The 23,226-nt window shown below is 39.1% G+C and overlaps 1 protein-coding gene and 1 long non-coding RNA gene across 2 annotated transcripts; both read left to right on the top strand.

Annotated features, from left to right (window-relative positions):
- Positions 1 to 428: 428 nt before the first annotated feature.
- Positions 429 to 23,035, top strand: LOC126587057 (RNA cytidine acetyltransferase 1-like). The gene is made up of 26 exons (XM_050252034.1): positions 429 to 666; positions 908 to 999; positions 1,101 to 1,272; positions 1,378 to 1,500; positions 1,988 to 2,161; positions 2,404 to 2,514; positions 2,609 to 2,742; positions 2,847 to 2,940; positions 3,654 to 3,752; positions 14,529 to 14,665; positions 14,904 to 14,992; positions 15,578 to 15,701; positions 15,821 to 15,908; positions 15,987 to 16,086; positions 16,165 to 16,217; positions 16,444 to 16,620; positions 16,707 to 16,744; positions 18,280 to 18,373; positions 18,781 to 18,960; positions 19,264 to 19,354; positions 19,453 to 19,522; positions 19,593 to 19,740; positions 21,029 to 21,157; positions 21,332 to 21,457; positions 22,433 to 22,498; positions 22,593 to 23,035. The coding sequence occupies exons 1-26, from the start codon at positions 562 to 564 to the stop codon at positions 22,851 to 22,853; spliced, it is 3,075 nt and encodes a 1,024-aa protein (XP_050107991.1). The 5' UTR covers positions 429 to 561; the 3' UTR covers positions 22,854 to 23,035.
- LOC126587072 (uncharacterized) lies at positions 5,367 to 6,968 on the top strand. The gene is made up of 3 exons (XR_007610979.1): positions 5,367 to 5,601; positions 5,733 to 5,796; positions 5,893 to 6,968. It is a non-coding gene; the product is annotated as an uncharacterized LOC126587072 (long non-coding RNA).
- Positions 23,036 to 23,226: the final 191 nt, after the last annotated feature.

Genomic DNA, 23,226 nt, shown 5'->3' with positions numbered 1-23,226 from the left:
CTTTAAATAGATTGATCTTATTCATCCAACCTTAATAATACATTTTAGTTGTATTTTTCTTCATTTGTAAAAGACATAAAAATTTTAAATTTGAATGGATCTAGATTTTCTCCTTTTTCATTTTACCTCAATTTCTCTCTTATAATATTTGAACTTTAACGACTATGTTACGTCAACATCTTATACTGATTATTTTTCTTTATAAGAGGGGAAATAATAGAAAATATGTGAAAGGAAAAGATGAGAGGACATAAAGAAGAGGTGGGAATTAAAGGAAAGAGAATCCGACCTCTGTGTTAAATATATCGTGAGTCACAAGGTGAATACGATTTCTTTACCAAAAAACAAAAAAAAAATGTTGAATACAAATTTTTCGATTTTCATTTTTAGCTTTGATAACAACCGTAAGATAGCCAATCAACGGCTGAGATGAACAAAATATATGTCTGCGATGCTAGTCTCTCTCTCACTGCTTCATCGATGGCTTAAACCCTGCCCGACGACAACTGCCGTAGTTATAAAGCAAGTATAAACCCTAAACCCTAATTGCAGAGAGAGAAAATGAGGAAGAAGGTGGACGAACGCATCCGGACCCTAATAAGCAATGGCGTCAAAAACCGGCACCGCTCCATGTTCGTCATCGTCGGCGACAAGTCCCGTGACCAGGTACTCCGAACTTCTTCTACTCCCTATTTGCTATTCCTATTGGATTGAGGAGTTATTACAATGAATTAAATTGGGCAGCGCATTGTACCAATTTTAAGCTTTTTGTTTTGGATTTTCAGCTGCAAAATACACTCACTGAGTAATACTAAAAACCTCAAACAAAGAAATTTTATCGAAATTTAACCGAAAACTAGTTCTGACGAAACTTGCTAAATTTTATTGAAATTTATATGGTCTTCAGATAGTGAATCTTCATTATATGCTAAGCAATGAAGTAAAGAAATCGCGTCCGACTGTCTTGTGGTGCTACAAGGACAAGCTTGAGCTCAGCAGGTTGGTTTATTTTATCTTCCTTTCTTTCTTTACCTTGTTATAACGCGGAATTTTGTTTAAAAACTATTGATTCGTTTCGTTTGACTATTTGATTGATGCAGTCACAAGAAAAAACGTGCTAAGCAGGTAAAAAAGATGATGCAGAGGGGGCTGCTTGATCCCGAGAAAGTTGATCCTTTCTCACTTTTTGTTGAAAGTGGGGGATTGACTTATTGCTTGTACAAGGATTCAGAAAGAATTCTTGGTAATACCTTTGGAATGTGTATACTTCAGGTAACTTAAAACTTATACCAACTTTTCTGGTTTAGCCGACGACTCCCTTTTTATAATTAATTAAAGTTTCAAGACGAAGTTTGATCTTTTTTCTGCTGCGTTAAGGATTTCGAGGCCTTGACTCCAAATCTACTAGCAAGAACGATAGAGACAGTCGAGGGAGGTGGACTAGTCATATTGTTGCTTCGTTCTCTAACCTCACTCACCAACCTCTACACCATGGTTATGGTATGCATATAATATCCTTCTCTTACGCATGCACACTAATAATGCTTAGTTTTTAGGCCGGCATGGTTATGCTTATTATATGATGCTAAATCTGGAAAACTAGCCATGTAAAAGTTTCCCAGTTTATTTGTAATGATTTGCTTGGCTACAAGAAAACTTTTTGTTTATTGAATTGCTTGACTTTCTTTAAGAGAATGCTGCTAGACATATACGTTTCCCAGTTCGACCTAAGTAGGCTAGTTGTTTCTTTTCATATTCTACTGCAAAAAAGAAGAAGAAAACAACTAGGATTTCCTCATAATATTGTTTTACTTGTTTTCTAGTTGTACTGCATTATGTACTTTGAACAAATATAGCAATAGCCATGCACCACATACTATATTTGATAGCAATTCCTTCATGTCATGTTTTATTTGCAACACTGTTTTTCGTTCTCTCAAATACAAAATATCTGTATACTAGTCTTATCACTGCCTCTTGATTTCAGGATGTTCACGATAGGTTTCGAACTGAATCCCATTCTAAGGCTACTGGGCGTTTTAACGAGCGTTTCTTATTATCGCTTGCGTCGTGCAAATCATGTGTAGTCATGGATGATGAGCTGAATATTTTACCAATTTCATCTCATATGAGGTCAATTACCCCGGTTCCAGTTAAAGAGGTAACCTTTTGGCATCTTAAATTGAAGGAACTGATAAACCGAGGCATGCTTTATTTTTGTAGCATCTTATGACAGGTTGAAAAAAGAATAAAAATAGTTTTGTCTGTATATGTTTAAGCTCAATGGTTATTAGGATAGTTTTTAGGAGTTCGTGATACCATTGTTCAATACCTTATAAGAAAAATACTGTTGGTGAATGAAGCTTTGACAACTTTTTTCTTGTCTTCTGATCATGATTGAAGGACTCTGAAGGGATATCAGAGGCACAAAGGGAATTGAAGGATTTAAAAGAGCAACTGAGTGATGCCTTTCCAGTTGGCCCTTTAATAAAGAAATGTTGTACGTTGGACCAGGTAGGTCTTCTCTCTGATTTGTATTAGTTTTTAAGTCTCTATCATGTGATTTACTAATATGACTCATAGTTTGAGTTGGTAAATGTTTCAACAGGGAAATGCTGTTGCTACATTTCTTGATGCAATCTTGGACAAGACACTCCGAAGTACTGTTGCCTTGCTTGCTGCTCGAGGCCGTGGAAAATCGGCTGCACTTGGTTTGGCGATTTCGGGAGCTATTGCTGCAGGGTAGTATGCCTTTTACAATGTATTAAAACTGTTTTTGTGTATGCGTAGATGTTTACACTCATATTAATGTGCTATGTTTTGACGATACAAATATATCTTCACAGGTATTCAAATATCTTTGTAACTGCACCCAGCCCTGAGAACTTAAGAACCTTGTTCGAATTTGTTTGCAAGGGTTTTGATCAACTGGACTATAAGGTATGTCATTTTGTATTCCTGCGGGTGGTTCTAATGTGATCTTTAGCAGTCTTGTCAAAAATCTAATTCTTATTAATTAAAAATCCACTTTCCTCTACATTATGCGCTGTCTTGTGAGATTTAACTCCCAAATAATCCTCGACGATTAGCAAATAACAATATCTTAGAACATACGCTACTCTAAACATTTGTGACAAGAGTTGCTAATTGAAAAGGGTAATGCAAACATATATGATCAATACTCTCCTTTCCTTTCCACACTCCAGCTAGGAGATATGGAAGGATAGAGTTGTTAGGAGCATTTGACAAGTATTAGTTTTCCTATGGATTATCAACTCTACGTAAGTCTGCACTCTATGGGGGCCTAGCTTTTTAACTCATCTTATATGGCTCAACCACATTGTCAGTTCAAGGTTCTAATGAGGAATGAATATTCTGAAAAGTTGATTGATAAGAAAATTGTAGATTCTTTATCTTCACCGGTTTAGTTATGATTCAAATGTTGATAAATTTAAATTTTTTTCCCGCTATGTTAATAGCTTTTATAGTGAAATTGTTTAATTATCAAGCATTTTGGTGTTTGAATGTTTTATTCTGTGAACTACATCTATTCTTTCATCAATAGTTATATGGTCATTCCTTTTCTTCATTTTTCAATCATTTATTTCGAACGCACTAGTATTTGAGCTTACTATTGTAGCCTATGTTTACAGGAACATATAGATTATGATGTACAGAAAAGTAGTGACCCTTCACTGAAGAAAGCAACTGTACAGATCAATATATACAAGCAGCACAGACAAACAATTCAGGTAAAATTTTATGGACATTTGGTTACATGTGTAGTATGCTGTGTTAGCAGGTGTTAGAATAATGCCGTAATCTGGGTAGTAACTATGTTAATACAGTTTCATGTAATGACTCACATGCAAATGTTAGTACTCCATATTGATGAACTCTTAATGTGTGCCCAGTATTGATATAAAACTAGGAGTATTCACTTCCTTATTATCAGGATGTAATCTACTTTCTATATTGAAGTAGGATGGGCCAGTGGGAAGTGTATCTATAACTTATTCTTAGTACGAAAGCAAAATAAGATGACTGAGAAATTTCTGTAATCTTATCTTTCCTTTTGGATTCCATACCCTGAAAGTGCTACAATGTCTACTCTCTATATATATGCCCAGTTCTATCCTAGTTGATTCTGAAGCAAATCACCTTCTATGTTAATTTTCAACCTTTCAAAATTTTAGGGTTTATGTACATCCCAACTTAGCTCATTGCAGAGCAATAGAAGAATCTTTGAGAACTACTGTGGGGATTTACAAAAGAATTCTTGGGAAAGAGTTGGGCATTATTATCGCTTCTCTCTCTCTCTCTCTCTCTCTCTCTCTCTCCAACCAACAACAACAACAACAACAACAACAAAGCCTTTTCCCACTAAGTGGGGTCGGCTATATGAATCCTAGAACGCCATTGCGCTCGGTTTTGTGTCATGTCCTCCGTTAGATCCAAGTACTCAAGTCTTTTCTTAGGGTCTCTTCCAAAGTTTTCCTAGGTCTTCCTCTACCCCTTCGGCCCTGAACCTCTGTCCCGTAGTCACATTTTCGAACCGGAGCGTCAGTAGGCCTTCTTTGCACATGTCCAAACCACCGGAACCGATTTGCTCTCATATTTCCTTCAATTTTGGCTACTCCTACTTTACCTCGGATAACCTCATTCCCAATCTTATCCTTTCTCGTGTGCCCATACATCCCACGAAGCATCCTCATCTCCGCTACACCCATGTTGTGTACGTTGATGCTTCACCGCCCAACATTCTGTGCCATACAACATCGCTGGCCTTATTGCCGTCCTATAAAATTTTCCCTTGAGCTTCAGTGGCCTACGACGGTCACACAACACGCCGGATGCACTCTTACACTTCATCCATCCAGCTTGTATTCTATGGTTGAGATCTCCATCTAATTCTCCGTTCTCTTGCAAGATAGATCCTAGGTAGCGAAAACGGTCACTTTTTGTGATCTTCGCTAGATTGCTCCGGTCATTAGTGTGGATAAGTATATAAATGGATAGAGATAGGAAAGCAAACACAAGATGTACGTGGTTCACCCAGATTGGCTACGTCCACGGAATAGAGGAGTTCTCATTAATTGTGAAGGGTTTACACAAAAGCAAACACAAGATGTACGTGGTTCACCCAGATTGGCTACGTCCACGGAATAGAGGAGTTCTCATTAATTGTGAAGGGTTTACACAAGTACATAGGTTCAAGCTCTCCTTTAGTGAGTACAAGTGAATGATTTAGTACAAATGACATTAGGAAATATTGTGGGAGAATGATCTCGTAGCCACGAAACTTCTAAGTACCGGAGTGTGGTATCGTCTTGACTTGCCTTATCTGTCTCATAGGTAAGGTGACAGACAAGGTAAGCAATCAGAGCTCCGGCTGATTGTTCACATTCTCCCTATCTTGCAGGCAGCATGAAGGATAAAGAGAAGAAAAATGAGGAGAGATGATATGGGATACTTTTGCTTTTGAAGAAGTAACTTTCCACAGGCTTATTCTTGAACTGGGCTGGAGGGTTTTCTGGTTTCCTCCAGAGTATAAGGCCGACTGAAGAATTTGAGGGTCAAAACAAGTCCATCAAATCTAGAGTACGTTCGACCCTGCTGATATGGGATACTTTTGCTTTTGACAGAGTAGTGGATGTATCGGCACGTGTGCTGTTACGCTTGTCTCCACATGCTTCCTTGTATCCTTCTCACTTGCCCTATCTGTTCCTCAGGCAGATGCGGTATCTTCCCTGGAAGCATAAGATGTTGAAGATGAGTACTCGAGAGCAATGCCAGGTAAGTAATCAGGTAAGGGGTTCCACGCAGTCAGTTCCTGGCTGGAAGCTTGATTCCAAGTGCTAACTGATTGCTCTCTTTCTCCTTGTCTTGCAGGTAAGAACAAGGCCAAAGGAAAAGACAGGGAAAAAGCATGATATGGGATACTCTTGCTTTTAACCCTGATGATATGAGATATTCTTGCTCTAGTATAGCTTGTTTACAGAGGTATTATCGGGGGGAAAGAAAGCTGAATATTTCGAAAGGCTTCGTTGGGAGTGCCCTCTCAGATAAGAGAAAGGGTTGAGCATTTTTGCAGGTCTGCCTGTCCGTTAGGGATGGAGGTCGACATATATAGGAGTCTCCCTAACATCAAGTAATAATGCTATTCCTTTACCCTGCTTGGTTATAGCACGGTAGTGGGAGCTGCCAGCTTCACATGTTTTAACTCTGTCAGAGCACTTTGAAAAAGTGGTCTGTGGTATCTGGAAAGCTGATGTTGCGTGTGAAGATTACAGACAAGCTTTATCCAAGGAGATCCAGCTCTTGAAGTTGGGAAAGTGGTGCCTCTTCGATTTTCGAACAAGCAATCCTGTCGGGGATCTGGCTCTCGAGATTCGGAGAACGATGCCTCTTCGATTTTTGAGAAAGCAATCCTGCTGGGAGTCTGGCTCTCGAGATTCGGAGAGCGGTGTCTCTTCGATTTTTGAGAAAGTAATCATGTTGGGAGTCTGGCTCTCGAGATTCAGAGGGCGGTGCCTCTTCGATTTTGGAGCAAGCAATCTTGTTGGGGGTGTTTTCTCGAATGTGAGTAAAGGTTGGGCGTGTTTGCTAGTCTACCTTGCCACGAAGCAGAGGTTGACACACAGGGACTTTCCAATTATCCAGTAGTGGTACTATTCCTTTACCCTCTCTTCGATTTTTGAGAAAGTAATCATGTTGGGAGTCTGGCTCTCGAGATTCGGAGGGCGGTGCCTCTTCGATTTTGGAGCAAGCAATCTTGTTGGGAGTGTTTTCTCGAATGTGAGTACAGGTTGGGCATGTTTGCTAGTCTACCTTGCCACGAAGCACAGAGGTTGACACACCGGGACTTTCCAATTATCCAGCAGTGGTACTGTTCCTTTACCCTTGTGGGTAATAATATGGTAGCTAGACCTTCAAAATTTATGTGTTTAAACTTTGTTAGTGTTGTTTCTTTGTAATTCTTTTACCCTTCTTGGTCAGAGCGATGTAGTGGGAGCTGCAAGCTTCACGTGTCTCAACTTTGTCAGAGAACTTTTGCAAAGTTATCTGTGGTACCCATGAGCTACTGTTGCGTGTGGGAAGTGGGTGATTGAACAGTGCGATTCATGTGCTTTCTACTTCGTCAGAAATCTTCGACAGAATGCCCAAAATTTCCCCAAAGCTGAGTGTGCGTGTGACAGGTGCTGACAAGGCTGGGAAAGTAGGTGCCTCTTCGATTTCTGAGATCGGCCCTCGTGGTCTCTGAGCAGCCCAGCTTTTGAGAAAGCAAGCCTCTTCGATTTCTGAGATCGGCCTTCGTGGTCTTTGAGCAGCCCAGCTTTTGAGAAAGCAAACGCCTCTTCGATTTCTAAGATCGACCCTCGTGGTCTCTGAGCAGCCCAGCTTTTGAGAAAGCAAACGCCTCTTCGATTTCTGAGCAAGCGCCTCTTCGATTTCTGAAGCTTCGTCGAGTGCAGATTTTTATAGGGGCTGACATTAAGTTCCAAAGCACACTTGAATATCTACCAGTAGAAGCTCCATTCTTGCACTTCTAAGATCTTGATTTGTCCGACCTCTTCTCTCTTCAACACCTTTGAAAATGTCTGGCCCCTCCGACCGTCGTTTTGACTTGAACCTTGTTGAAGAGGCAGCCCCGCCTTCTCCAGACAACATATGGCGCCCATCCTTCGTCTCCCCTACTGGTCCTCTTACCGTTGGGGATTCCGTGATGAAGAATGATATGACCGCTGCGGTAGTGGCCAGGAACCTTCTCACTCCCAAAGATAACAGACTACTTTCCAAACGGTCTGATGAGTTGGCTGTTAAGGATTCTCTGGCTCTCAGTGTTCAATGTGCAGGTTCTGTGTCTAATATGGCCCAACGCCTATTTGCTCGAACCCGCCAAGTTGAATCATTGGCGGCTGAAGTGATGAGTCTCAAACAGGAGATTAGAGGGCTCAAGCATGAGAATAAACAGTTGCACCGACTCGCACATGACTATGCTACAAACATGAAGAGGAAGCTTGACCAGATGAAAGAATCTGATGGTCAGGTTTTACTTGATCATCAGAGATTTGTGGGTTTGTTCCAAAGGCATTTATTGCCTTCGTCTTCTGGGGCTGTACCGCGTAATGAAGCTCCAAATGATCAACCTCTGATGCCTCCTCCTTCTAGGGTTTTGTCCAGTACTGAGGCTCCGAATGATCCCCCTCCGGTGCCTTCTCTTTCTGGGGCTCTACCGACTGCTGAGACTTCTCCTAAGCAACCTTTGTGAAGGCTCCCTCTTGTTTGTTTAATTTGACTCCAGTATATGTACATATTTGTAACTTATCGGGGATATCAATAAATAAGCTTTCTTTCATTTCGACGTATTGTGTTAAATACACCAAAGCCTTCTTCGCTAAGTTCTTTGAATTTTCTTTTGTTGAAGCTTGTATGTTGAAGCTTTGTGAGTGGAGCATATAGGTTGAGGTAGTGTTCCCTTAATTTCCCGAATGAGGAAAACTTCTCGGTTGGAGACTTGGAAAATCCAAGTCACTGAGTGGGATCGGCTATATGAATCTTAGAACGCCATTGTGTTCTGTCCTGTGTCATGTCCTCCGTTAGATCCAAGTACTCTAAGTCTTTTCTTAGGGTCTCTTCCAAAGTTTTCCTAGGTCTTCCTCTGCCCCTTCGGCCCTGAACCTCTGTCCCATAGTCGCATCTTCTAATCGGAGCGTCAATAGGCCTTCTTTGCACATGTCCAAACCACCGTAACCGATTTTCTCTCATCTTTCCTTCAATTTCGGCTACTCCTACTTTACCCCGGATATCCTTATTCCTAATCTTATCCTTTCTCGTGTGCCCACACATCCAACGAAGCATCCTCATCTCCGCTACACCCATTTTGTGTACGTGTTGATGCTTCACCGCCCAACATTCTGTGCCATACAGCATCGCCGGCCTTATTGCCATCCTATAAAATTTTCCCTTGAGCTTCAGTGGCATACGGCGGTCACACAACACGCCGGATGCACTCTTCCACTTCATCCATCCAGCTTGTATTCTATGGTTGAGATCTCCATCTAATTCTCCGTTCTTTTGCAAGATAGATCCTAGGTAACGAAAACGGTCGCTTTTGGTATTTCTTGATCTCCGATCCTCACCCCTAACTCGTTTTGGCCTCCATTTGCACTGAACTTGCACTCCATATATTCTGTCTTTGATCGGCTTAGGCGAAGACCTTTAGATTCCAACACTTCTCTCCAAAGGTTAAGCTTTGCATTTACCCCTGAGTTTCATCTATCAACACTATATCGTCTGTGAAAAGCATACACCAAGGAATATCACCTTGAATATGTCCTGTTAACTCATCCATTACCAACGCAAAAAGGTAAGGACTTAAGGATGAGCCTTGATGTAATCCTACAGTTATGGTAAAGCTTTCGGTTTGTCCTTCACGAGTTCTTACGGCAGTCTTTGCTCCTTCATACATATCCTGTATAGCTTGGATATATGCTACTCGTACTCCTTTCTTCTCTAAAATCCTCCAAAGAATGTCTCTTGGGACCCTATCATACGCTTTTTCCAAATCTATAAAGACCATGTGTAAATCCTTTTTCCCATCTCTATATCTTTCCATCAATCTTCGTAAGAGATAGATTGCCTCCATGGTTGAGCGCCCTGGCATGAACCCGAATTGGTTGTCCAAAACCCGTGTCTCTTGCCTCAATCTATGCTCAATGACTCTCTCCCAGAGCTTCATTGTATGACTCATTAGCTTAATACCCCTATAGTTCATGCAATTTTGTACATCGCCCTTATTCTTGTAGATAGGCACCAAAGTGCTCTTTCGCCACTCATTCGGCATCTTCTTCGTTTTCAAAATCCTATTGAAAAGGTTAGTGAGCCATGTTATACCTGTCTCTCCCAAAACTTTCCACACTTCGATTGGTATATCGTCTGGGCCTACTGCTTTTCTATGCTTCATCTTCTTCAAAGCTACACCCACTTCTTCCTTCCGGATTCTACGATAAAAAGAGTAGTTTCTACACTCTTCTGAGTTACTCAACTCCCCTAAAGAAGCACTCCTTTCATGTCCTTCATTGAAAAGATTATGAAAATAACCTTTCCATCTGTCTTTAACCGCGTTCTCTGTAGCAAGAACCTTTCCATCCTCATCCTTGATGCACCTCACTTGGTTTAGGTCCCTTGTCTTCTTGTCCCTTGCTCTAGCTAGTTTATAGATATCCAACTCTCCTTCTTTGGTATCTAGTCGCTTATACATATCGTCATAAGCCGCTAACTTAGCTTCTCTCACAGCTTTCTTCGCCTCTTGCTTCGCTTTTCTATACCTTTCACCATTTTCATCGGTCCTATCCTTGTATAAGGCTTTACAACATTCCTTCTTAGCCTTCACCTTTGCTTGTACCTCCTCATTCCACCACCAAGATTCCTTTTGGTGTGGGGCAAAGCCCTTGGACTCTCCTAATACCTCTTTTGCTACTTTTCGGATACAACTAGCCATGGAATCCCACATTTGGTTAGCTTCCCCCTCTCTATCCCACACACACTGGGTGATTACTTTCTCTTTGAAAATGGCTTGTTTTTCTTCTTTTAGATTCCACCATCTAGTCCTTGGGCACTTCCAAGTCTTGTTCTTTTTTCTCACTCTTTTGATATGTACATCCATCACCAACAAGCGATGTTGATTAGCCACGCTCTCTCCTGGTATAACTTTGCAATCCTTACAAGTTATACGTTCCCCTTTCCTCATTAGAAGAAAATCTATTTGTGTTTTTGACGACCCACTCTTGTAGGTGATCACATGTTCTTCTCTCTTCTTAAAGAAGGTGTTGGCTAAGAAGAGATCATATGCCATTGCAAAATCCAAGATAGCTTCCCCATCCTCGTTTCTCTCCCCAAAACCATGGCCACCATGAAAACCTCCATAGTTGCCTGTCTCCCTGCCCACGTGTCCATTTAAATCTCCTCCTATAAATAACTTCTCCGTCTGAGCAATTCCTTGCACCAAGTCTCCAAGGTCTTCCCAAAATTTCTCCTTCGAACTCGTATCCAACCCTACTTGAGGTGCGTACGCACTAATCACATTGATAAGTTCTTGTCCTATTACAATCTTGATTGCCATGATTCTATCTCCTACCCTCTTGACATCTACAACATCTTGTGTCAAGGTCTTGTCCACGATGATGCCAACACCGTTTCTCGTTCTATTTGTGCCCGAATACCATAGTTTAAACCCTGAGTTTTCTAGATCCTTTGCCTTACTACCAACCCACTTAGTTTCTTGTAGGCACATAATATTTATCCTTCTCCTCACCATAACTTCTACTACTTCCATAGATTTTCCCGTCAAGGTTCCTATATTCCACGTTCCTAAACGCATTTTGCTCTCTTGAACTCTACCCTTCTGTCCTAGCTTCTTCACCCTTCCCCGTCTAATAGGATCAAAGTACTTCTTTTGTGTGTCCCGTGTAAAGTTGATAGGAGCATATGCTCCCAAACAACTTTGAGTGGAGTCGTTCGAAAAGAAGTTTCTATAGCCCCCTTGCTCATTTAACACTGCATCCGGGTTAGATTGGGGAGTTGCAGTGAGATAGTTGTAGATCTGTTTTATAATGATGGAGGTGAATGTTGAGGCATTTGTTAGGGCTGTTTCGTTTTGATGGTGGACTTCTGGTTCACTGAGTGTTGTACATTTTTTTAGCTGTTTAATAAAATCTCTTTTTCTATAAAAAAAAATAGCAATACAAATTTTGATTAGTCAGTTGATGTAAAAACACAAATATATGGAGGAATTATTATTCATGAAAAGGTGATAATCAAGTTGTAATAGAGAATACTTTTCTATTGGATAGCCGCATCACTATTGCCATGAGTTTGTTCACCTTTTGCCCATCAAATGTCATGGGTTGTGTATGCCCTCATATATGATTAGTGGTTATCTTTGTTGGGTTTTTGGCTCAAAATTAGGATGATGCAATAAATTAGGTTTGTGTTACCTATTTGGTTTTGGTGTCCTATTTGGGTTTGGTTTTGACTTCTTAGTTAGTTTCCTTGGTGGAGAGATTTTGTTAATTACCTATTTGATTAGGATTTGGATTTATTTCCTATTAGGATTCCTATTGTAACCTAAGTCCTATGCACTATATATATAGGACCTTAGGGTGAGTGTATTTTGTGTGGCTCATTCGTGTGACAATTTGGTGAGAGTCAATTTGTGAGTTAGAGAGTAATTTGGGAGAATCTTCTCCGTTTGTTTGGGTTCTCTACTCATTTGGTTTAGGGTTTGTAATTTGTGGGATTTGGGTTGTGAGAGTTTAAACACTCTTTTGTAATCTCCGTTTGTTTAGTGAAATTCCTCGCCGTGCTTTGATCGTGAACGTAGGCTTTACGCCGAACCACGTAAATCTCTTGTGTCAGTTTGAGATTGTTTGTTTTAGCTTTCACCTACGACATTGATATTTGGTACTTTGTTATAATTCCCTTCTGTTTGCGCATAAAAGTACAACAAGTGGTATCAGAGCCCGGGTTTCGGCTTGGGCTTTGTTTGGCAGTCACTATGAAGCCTTCTGTGTTGTCGGTGAAAGTTGATATTGAAAAGTTTGACGGCAATGACTTTGGTATTTGGCAATTGAAGATGTGTGCTTTGTTAGTTCAACAAGGGCTTTTAAAAACGCTAAAGGGTGTGAAGGCTTTGTCGGATTCGTGGACTGATGAAGAAAAAGAAGACGTTATGGAACGGGCACTTGGAGCAATCCTGCTGACTTTATCGAATGAAGTCTTGCGTGAAGTTGGTAGCATCAAATCTACACCGGAGTTGTGGATAAAATTGGAGACCTTGTATATGACCAAATCTCTTGCTAAACGATTGTATTTGAAGAAAAGTTTGCATACTCTTCGTATGGATGAAGGTACGTCAATTCATAAGCATGTTGATGAATTCAATAAACTTATGATGGATTTGAAAAGTGTGGACAACCAAATTAGTGATGAGGATTATGCGATAACTTTGTTGTGTTCTTTATCTCCTTCGTATGAACACTTTGTCGATACCATGCTATTTGGTAGAGAAAGTCTTAGTTTGGAAGATGTTAAGTCGCTTTGAATTCTTAAGAGCTGAAGAATAAAGTGTCTGACACACAAGATGGAGCTTTGGTAGTTCAAGGAAGGAATAAGGAAAGGAGCAAACTTGGAAAGAATACTTGTAGCTATTGTTATAAGGATGGTCATTGGAAAGTAGATTGCCCTAAACTCAAGGGCAAAAAGAAATTTTTTGATAAGTCTTTTGCTAGTGTTGATGCAAACATTGCAGAAGATCGTTGTTCTGAACTCCTCTAAAGGTTATGTGAAGAGGTGGAGCTTGGTACTCAAGCTCTTTGGGTGGAGTGCAATTCGCATTTTTTGTTCATATGTTCAAGCTTTTGCTTGGATTTTGTTTCGTATTTGTTAGTTTCCATAATGGAATTTGTTGGAGAAGGCGTTGGAGGAAATTTCAAGTTTGAAGACTTTTGGATTTTTTGAGTCTAGGTGGAGATCAGGTTTGAAAGAATTTGGTGCACGATTGCGTTTGTATTTTGGTATCCCAAATTTGGAAGTTTGCTAATTTCTCGCTGAGGTGGAGATTGTTGGGTTTTTGGCTCAAAATTAGGATGATGCAATAAATTAGGTTTGTGTTACCTATTTGGTTTTGGTGTCCTATTTGGGTTTGGTTTTGACTTCTTAGTTAGTTTCCTTGGTGGAGAGATTTTGTTAATTACCTATTTGATTAGGATTTGGATTTATTTCCTATTAGGATTCCTATTGTAACCCAAGTCCTATGCACTATATATGGAACCTTAGGGTGAGTGTATTTTGTGTGGCTCATTCGTGTGACAATTTGGTGAGAGTCAATTTGTGAGTTAGAGAGTAATTTGGGAGAATCTTCTCCGTTTGTTTGGGTTCTCTACTCATTTGGTTTAGGGTTTGTAATTTGTGGGATTTGGGTTGTGAGAGTTTAAACACTCTTTTGTAATCTCCGTTTGTTTAGTGAAATTCCTCGCCGTGCTTCGCTCGTGGACGTAGGCTTTACGCCGAACCACGTAAATCTCTTGTGTCAGTTTGAGATTGTTTGTTTTAGCTTTCACCTACAACATTGATATTTGGTACTTTGTTATAATTCGCTTCCGTTTGCGCATAAAAGTACAACAATCTTTTCTGGACTTTTCTAAAAATTTTGTTGTACTTGTGCCCAAGTGCATGTGCATCATTTTTGTTATTGGTGTGAGCATATTGAACACAATTTAGATGGTTTGTAATTACTGAAGCTTGATTCTAAAACCATGTTCCTGAAACACCAACGTTTTTGGTCAACCTAAGGTATTTTCCTGGCAATCATCCAGCATCTATGGTATGGAGTCACTCAACATGCCTGTGAGAGTGTGATGTGCTCAAGACCTTTATACCTCATGTAGCCTAAAAGAAAGAACTTGGTACTACTCATTGCTTATGGGGGGCTAGCTGTTTTTGACTTTTGTTACTTGTCCTTGCAGTATATACGGCCACATGAGCATGAAAAGCTTTCCCAAGTTGAACTGTTGGTTGTTGATGAAGCAGCTGCTATTCCACTACCAGTGGTGAAGTCTTTGCTTGGTCCTTATCTGGTCTTCCTTTCATCTACTGTTAATGGGTAAGAGTCTTCCATGTTCTTCCTTCATGTCGTGTATTCTTATCATGTGTTCTTTATGTTGGATGTAACAGTCTCATGAAAGATCTTTCACTTTTTGTGAACTGTTTCCACTTTTCCTTTACTCATGCTTGGTGTGTTTCTATTTATAAATTTAACTGTTTAACTCTGAACGCAATTTTTGGGCAAAAAAATCTATGTGCTATTTAAATACTAAGGGGGTATTCTTTTACACTGAAAGCTATGAAGGAACTGGTCGGTCTTTGTCCCTAAAGCTTCTACAGCAATTGGAAGAGCAGAGCCAAACGTCTGCTAAAGGGCCTGTATCTGGTATGCTTATCCTTCATCGGACGTGTTTTGTATTTTCATCTTGACAGCTTTTAAATGGGGTTGATCAAAATCTCCAATCCCCCCAAATTTTGAATTTATTTTCAAATTTTTATGTTTGAAATTTACACAGAATCCCTTGTACCAGTGAGGGTTTGGCAAATTAGAATTAAATTAGAGTTAAATTAGCTAGAATTTGCAGGGTAAGAAACTAGGTTACTGGTGGTTCTTTTTTTTTTTTTTTTTTTTCTTTCTCTAGAATTAAAACTAGAGGTCGCACTTGGTGCGATGGCAAGTGCCTTCGCCCATGAGCGGTAGGTCTCGGGTTCGAGACTTGGAAGCAGCCTCTTCATAAATGGGGGTAAGGCTAGCCGACATTCACCTCTCCCAGACCCTGCGTAAAGCGGGAGCCTTGTGCACTGGGTACGACCTTTCTCTAGAATTAAAACTCTACACATTTGCTAACATTATTGTTTCTTAAATATTCGAACAGTTGGCTCTTGCGAGTGAGTAATTAATATAATCATTTTAAAACTATTTTGTGATCTTTGGACAATTTTCTGAATTGATGAATGTCCCTTATTGTAGGTCGGCTTTTCAAAAAGATAGAACTGAAAGAATCTATCAGATATGCTTCTGGTGATCCGATTGAGTCCTGGCTTCATGGTTTACTTTGCTTGGATATCACAAATTATATCCCTAAACTTAACGGGTAAAAACAACTATGCTTAGAAATTCAGAACTGAGGAAGGTGGTACCATCTCCATTATAACCATTGCCCTTATTAATGATCTCTCTCTCTCTCTCTCTCATCTCTCTCTTCACTACTAGGTTACCTGCACCAAGTGAGTGCGATCTGTACTACGTTAACCGTGATACACTGTTTTCATATCATAAAGATAGCGAGTTGTTCTTACAGGTAACTACATGTTCAAGTAATGTTGACTGCTGATTCTCATTTTCATGTTAATAAACTTACATATTCTAATATTTGCAGCGAATGATGGCTCTATATGTTGCCTCCCACTACAAAAATTCTCCAAATGATTTGCAACTAATGGCTGATGCCCCAGCTCACCACTTGTTTGTACTACTTGGTATATATGCTACCGTTAGAACTGGTCTTTCTTCTTTTGTCAATATTGGCTGGACTTAATTATAATTTGCATGTGCAGGCCCTGTTGATGAGTCAAAAAATCAGCTTCCTGATATTTTGTGCGTCATTCAGGTTTGTCTGTCTTCCCCTCTATCAGGACTATTATTTCTTTTAGTGTTTCAATTTGAATTCCGAATTTGTCTACGCATACCCAAAATTTTATTGGGTTTTTATTTATTTATAACTATACTTTATGTGAAATAACAAGAAAGGACAAACTTTTAACATATACTTCATCTTCTATAAAACAAAAATTCTTTGATGCTCAACATTTTATGTTCTATAATTTTGCTCTTAGGTATGCCTTGAGGGAAAGATTTCTCGTGACTCTGCAATGAAAAGTTTAAGCGATGGTCATCAGCCCTCTGGTGACCAGATACCATGGAAATTCTGTGAGCAATTTCAGGACACTGTTTTTCCCAGTCTCTCAGGTGCTCGGATTGTACGAATTGCTACACATCCCAGTGCCATGAAGGTATTCTCTCTTTTATGGTTCCCAAAGCCATATGTATCACCAGAATTTTGTTGAAATGGTAATTTAATTTTCTTTGTTTGTTGTAGATTGGATATGGATCACAAGCAGTGGAACTATTGACAAGGTATGCTCCTCTTTCAGTTACTGCTGCCTAAAGATTTTTGTAGATCACACACATGATCCGGATGTGTGCGTGGATGACTAAGGTGTTGAGAAAAATTGACAGAGTGATTCTTTTAGCCCAATATGTCTACACTTTGAATGACAAGATTGAAGATTCTCGGCCTCAATCAATGCTTCAAATTGCTTTCTAATGTGTATTGCGATTACGAAACCAACCATATATCTATATATTTTAAAATAATACTTGGGTACGTAAGGTCACAACTAGAAATGTGAGTTTCATGCTTTCAGTTCACTTGGTTTGAAAGCTATAGAACACATACCATGTTTGTGCAGGAAAATGATCAATTGAATTTGGAACATGGGTCATGCTTCTAGTTTCACCATTTGTGTATCTATGATTTCAACTTTGATATGCAGATGGCTTTCTCACAAAAGATCTCCCCAGTCATATGATGGTAGTTGGAGAAATAAGTGGAAAGATATAGAGGATTATAAGTGATACCATATTAAAACAAGGTTATGTTGGAGACGGAAAGGTTTAGAGTATCAGAGTTGGTGAGGGGTTATGTTGGGGAACTTAAGTCTTTTTCATCTAAGTTTTGGGTTATATTTCTAAGAGTTAGGAAAAATTCAGTAGAGCAAGGCTAATTCCGAATTTCTCAAAGGAAAGGAAAAGTTGTCCATCGAAAAGAAAAGGAGTCCAACAAGAACTTACTTCAGAACAGTTACATTGAAAATTATAACCCGCCCGTCTGGAGAAACCAAACCGTGGGCATGTTCCGAATTACTTTGACAATAGATCTATGAACACATCTAGGAAGTTGCTATCCTGAAGAAAATCCATCTCATCCCTATTATTCTTGAGAAACTCTATAGTTTATTTCTATCCAAACGATGGCCAAGATTTCGCAGTGCCAACAGTTGAGCTTATACTTGTATGTTTAAACAATGATTGGAAATTTTCTTAGTAATTGAAGTTTCCAGGTTTCCAGCAGAGAAAAGACTACAAACAAACATAACTAGCAGCATTTTTAGGATGATAATTTAAAGATAGACCTTCATTATTGACTTCACAAATCATTCTACCTTTTTAGATAGGTCATACATTGATTCTGACCTTGTGTACTTTTGGTCCTAGATCTTTTCTTAAACTTCTTTTTATCTCTCAACCCAAACATGTCTGTTATTCCTTGGGCTCATAAGTCCATCTACTTATTACTGCAAATGTTGTTGGGGACACAGATATAAGGAGTGGCTGATGTGGACATTGATTCTAGTGACACCTCTGGTATGCATTATGTGCTATGTGGGTGACATTGGATTGCTCTTGTTGGGGATCTAGACATAAGGAATGTATGTAATATGTGTAATGCATTGCTCTTGTATAATGGAACTCATAAGTACTTCATTATTGAGATAAAAAGTTTCTATACTAACATTTCACTGAATCTCTTTGGTTCTAAAAGTTGATGCTTCACATTTATGCTTTTGTATTTGAAAAAATTGGAGTGTTAAGGATTTATTTCTCCTCAGGTACTATGAAGGACTGTTTGCTCCTATTTCTGAACTGGACGTTGAAGATGTTGTTGAGACTCCACCACTCAAAGTCACAGAAGCTGCCGAGAAGGTCAACTACAATCACTCAGCATAGTTTCTTTGGTGCTTTGTTTTTTTTTTTTTTTGTTTTAAATATTTATAATTAACAGGTTGGAGAACTGCTTATATGAGACTATTCTACATATTATTGAAAACTACCATTGGATGACAGTTTTGTAAGTTAGAGGTCTGTGGTAAATGCAATGCTTGTTTGAAGTGTTTGAGTTGGTTAAACTTCGTCCTGTTTGAGTTGGTAAAAAATATCTGTGTTTAAATATAATTTGAACAAACTTTTGTGAATGATCATTTGTTGTGTTAATTTTAATCATAGTGATATCAAAGTATATCATGCATTGGTTTGTTTGTTTGGAATTAATCAACATGCCTCCTGTGCCTTGATATTGTGATCTGAATGATACCTATGTCTATTACTTGTAGGTTTCATTGCTGGAAGAAAGTATAAAACCTAGAACAGATCTTCCTCATTTGCTCGTTCATCTTCGTGAAAGGCGACCAGAGAAACTCCATTATATTGGTGTCTCCTTTGGGCTTACATTGGACCTTTTCCGGTTTTGGTGGAAACATAAGTTTGCTCCATTCTATATTGGACATATTCCAGTTAAGATGGATTCCCCTCCCGACACTGAATCATTTATCCTTTTAACTGTTTTTTGAATATTATCATTTGTGAATGAATATAGAGGTCGCACTTGGTGCGATGGCAAGTGCCTTCGCCCATGAGCGGTAGGTCTCGGGTTCGAGACTTGGGAGCAGCCTCTCCATAAATGGGGGTAAGGCTAGCCGACATTCACCTCTCCCAGACCCTGCGTAAAGCGGGAGCCTTGTGCACTGGGTACGACCATCATTCGTGAATGAATGATTGATTAAACAATAATTTTGCACTTCTTTTCAATGTAATAGAGTGCTGTGACTGGGGAGCATACATGTATGGTCCTCAAATCTTTGAAGAATGATGAACTTGAAACCAGTGATTTTCGTCCATTCTACCTAGGTGGGCCCATTTTTCTTAGGAGAACCTCTGTTCTATTTAGATTTTTGCAGATTTTTTGTACCTCAGTCCACAGCTTGATTATTTGTTGGCTACCCCAGATTTCAGGAGAAGATTTTTGAGACTATTGGGTTATAGTTTTCGTACAATGGATTATAGGCTTGCTATGAGGTACTGTTAAAAGTTTCCTTCAGATAAGTGCTTATTGCTCAAGTGCTCATACTAACTTGTAATTATCCAGCATCTTAGATCCTAAGATCAATTACAAGGATCTAGAACCCAAATCGTCTACTGCAGATGGATTCTTACAGTCAATCACAGACTTACTTTCGCCTTATGATATGAAACGACTACAGGCCTACACCAGCAGTCTTGCTGACTTTCATATGGTAAGTTCTCTGAACAATGGTTGATTGCCGACTCGCCCATCATAGTGATATGTACTGTTTTGGGATTTTTGTCTTAGGATTACCAATTGATTCCGTACATTCATAGTAGAAAAAAAGTAATGTTTGCATTACAAAACAAAATATACTTTCCCTTTATAAAAAATTAAATATTTGCGTTAACAAAACAAAATATGCTTTCCTCTATTAAAAAGGAAAAAGTAATATTTGCATTACAAAAGAAAATTTGTATTCGCAAGTGGCCCTTTACCACAGTGGTGGAAAGGAGTTGAGCCCTTGCATGACGGCATGGGTTCGAACCCCGTCGGTGGCTAATCTAACATCTTATCTAACAAAATCTATCGTTTGACAAAAAAAAAAATTGTGTTCCTTTGTGATACAATTATCATCTCAATTTGACAACATGATTATGTGATTACGATAATTGACAGTGCTGGAATGTTTGTTTTCTTACTATGGACAATCTAATAACATGATTGTGATACAAATTACTCTTGCAATGTTTTATGTTTTATGGATAATCTTTTTCAAAGTGAACTATTAGGACATTTTGTGTTCAGTTATTTATCTGTGTATATATCTGTTCAGTTGGGAAGTCACAAAAATAAAACATTGAAAGTACAAAATTGCTTTTTTGAGAGGGGAATTTGTTTACAAGTATTTATGTTTAGGATTCTGTGGTCGATGTTTCATCCCATGCTCTGTGTTACATAAAGTTCAAAATTGCTTGTTAGAGAGGGGGATTTGTTTAAAGTTGTGTTTAGAATTCTGTGGCCGATGTTTCATCCCGTTATCTGTGTTACATAAGAAGATGAGAGAGTTGCTTGAAAAGATGAAATCAATAACGGTTAGGCTATTAGACCCCTCCTTTTTCCCTCCCACCCTAAACCCTTCGTGGGTATTCCCCTGAAGGAAGTGAACCCATTTGTTGTGAGGCTCTCAGGAAGGTGCAGTGCAGCCATGATCGATGGCCGTGTTGGTCTATTTGTGTTGATTATGGTTTTGAGTGGATTATTTGCTTCCTTCTCTTTTTCCGAAAAACAGCCAGTTAGAATGTGTCAATATGTCTTCCTCCGGTTAGGCATAGATTATTGCATTTTCATCCTTAACTATCCACCATACTAAATCACCCGAGAGTTGTTTTTTAAAATTACAGTTTAAACCCTGGGGTCCATTTGGAAATGAAGTGTTATTTTATAAACGGAGATCCTCTTGTATTCTAGTTATTGTTTGTTTATGCATATGTCAAACTTATGTTTTTGTTTTACAGATTTTGGATCTTGTTCCAATGCTTTCACATCTGTATTTCCAAGAGAAACTTCCAGTGACATTGACAGGTGCCCAGGCTTCCATATTGCTCTGCATTGGCTTACAAAATCAAGATATCTCCTATATTGAGGTTTGTTTCTCTACTTGTTGCTCTTATGGTTTGCTTGGCTATGCCAGTCACATAGATGCGAGCATGCACTCAAACTCACTTGCAAAGACAAAACACTGTGCTTGGTGGCGTCATTTGTACCCTTTATTTCATTCTTATCAGGTGTAAATTTTTACTTACGTTCATGTTTTCCAGGGGTTGATGAAATTGGAAAGGCAGCAAATATTGTCTCTCTTTATAAAAGTTATGAAAAAGTTTCACAAATATCTATATGCTATTGCATCTGAGGGCCTTGAGTCAACCTTGCCTAAACCAAAAGAAGTAAGTTCAGCAAAGCAGTAACCTTTTTCTTTCTTATGGAAAATACATGACAAGTTGGTGGTTTCTATTTCTTTTCACGTCGTAGAATGTTTTATGATTCTCGTAGGCTTAACAATATGATACTGACGTGTTTCTGGTGAAAGCAATTCTGTCTGCACCTGAACTATTTTGTTTGATATGTCATCATTAAGTTTACACTATCACGTTTCTTTTGCATACAATCTCCACCAGAAACAATTATTTTACATATAGAGAGATTTCATAATTCCAACAAGTCTATTAAGTTGTACGGAATTTCAATATGCACTACAACATCTTTCCATTATGAATGTAAAGATCTTCACAGGAGAAGTTCTTTTAAAAAATATATTGCAAGATGATAAAAGTTATTATATATATATATATTTTGTGCATAACTAGGCTTTAGTTAGTCTCGAGCTCAACTCCTGCACACATGACACGTGAGGCTTTGCAACTGGTTTGATAGGGCTTGGTTGACCTCATCATCCTTGAGAACAAGAAATTAATAAAAAGTAGGCAACTTTGTTTTGTATGCAATGTGGGACTACTGCACAGATATTGCCTGCTGATATGGATGATTTGCTTGTGAGCCTAAAGAGCTGACCATGACAATCGTGGATACCTTGAACGAGCTTGTGCTGAGCTTCATTTAGCAGCATGCAAGCGGTAGTTTGGTTCATTACCTTATCTATAACCATCTTTTATCGCCAGCAGGTGTAAGATTACTATTACATCCCAATGAGAATGAGAATGGAAACATAAACTCTGTTGTAGTTTCTAGCAGCAATATGCCTATTTATTTGATCAGTCAAGCAAAGCTTTGCAACAGAAGTTGTTTAATGCAAGCTTAACATCGTCTATTACATTATAAAATTTGCGTGCATGTATGTATGCTATTGTGCTTTTCTTCTGTCTAAGTTGTAACTCCCCTCTGATTCGAAACTTTTGGTTCAGACACTCTTGGAACCTCACAAAATCTCTGTTGATGATGATCTCAATGATGCTGCAAGAAAAGTTGAGGTATGGTTTATTCCTTCCCTGTTGCCCGACCTACCTTTATCTTTCCTGTGTTCTGAATTCCAAGAGTTGGGCTGACTTGACTTCGCACATACAGGACGGGGTGAGATCCAACACAGACGGATCATTAGATCCCAAGTTGCTTCAGCAGTATGCGATTGGGGACAGAGATGCAGACTTTGAGAATGCATTACAGAATGGCGGCGTAAACTTACCAGCTGGTGGTCTCGTTAGTGTGAAATCAAGTAGAAACAAAACGGACAAGGGAAAAGGGAGAGAGAGTCACAAGAGCGGGGAAAAGCGACGTAAAAATGAGCATGGCTCCAGCTCAAAGTCCAACAAAAAGAAGAAACATTGACGTTAGTGACGGTCATGTATGCAACTATTGTAACATTCAGTAAGAAGTCACTTTAAGGTACCAGAGGCAATAGTGATAGTCATGTATGCAACTGTTAGAACATTCATTGCGTCGATGACGATGTATTTTTGACACAAACAGAAACAGGTATGCATCAGGAGATGACAATTTTGGTTCTTTAATTCGACTGTGGCCTCAACTTCGTCTTTCATTTGTTTCCAACGTGAGCCGAAATAAAAATCTGAACTGACAATACCGAACCAGTAACCAAAATCGAAAATTTTCCAAGCATTCGGTACGAGTAGCGGTATCAAATATTTGTTAGTTGGGTAGTCGCTTAATAAAATATTAGTTCAATACAAATCAAATCTTT

The sequence above is a fragment of the Malus sylvestris genome, chromosome 10 (genome assembly GCF_916048215.2).
Source record: "Malus sylvestris chromosome 10, drMalSylv7.2, whole genome shotgun sequence".
NCBI lineage: Eukaryota > Viridiplantae > Streptophyta > Magnoliopsida > Rosales > Rosaceae > Malus > Malus sylvestris.
The sequence above is the reverse complement of the archived record's forward strand: the minus strand, read 5'-3'. Positions and strand labels throughout refer to the sequence as shown.

Excerpts from the sequence above, each read along its gene's own strand:
- LOC126587057 (XM_050252034.1), top strand. The coding sequence starts at position 562 with ATGAGGAAGAAGGTGGACGAACGCATCCGGACCCTAATAAGCAATGGC. Across the intron at positions 2,941-3,653 it reads TTGATCAACTGGACTATAAG|GAACATATAGATTATGATGT; the intron begins GTATGTCATTTT and ends CTATGTTTACAG. Across the intron at positions 19,523-19,592 it reads GATTATAGGCTTGCTATGAG|CATCTTAGATCCTAAGATCA; the intron begins GTACTGTTAAAA and ends GTAATTATCCAG.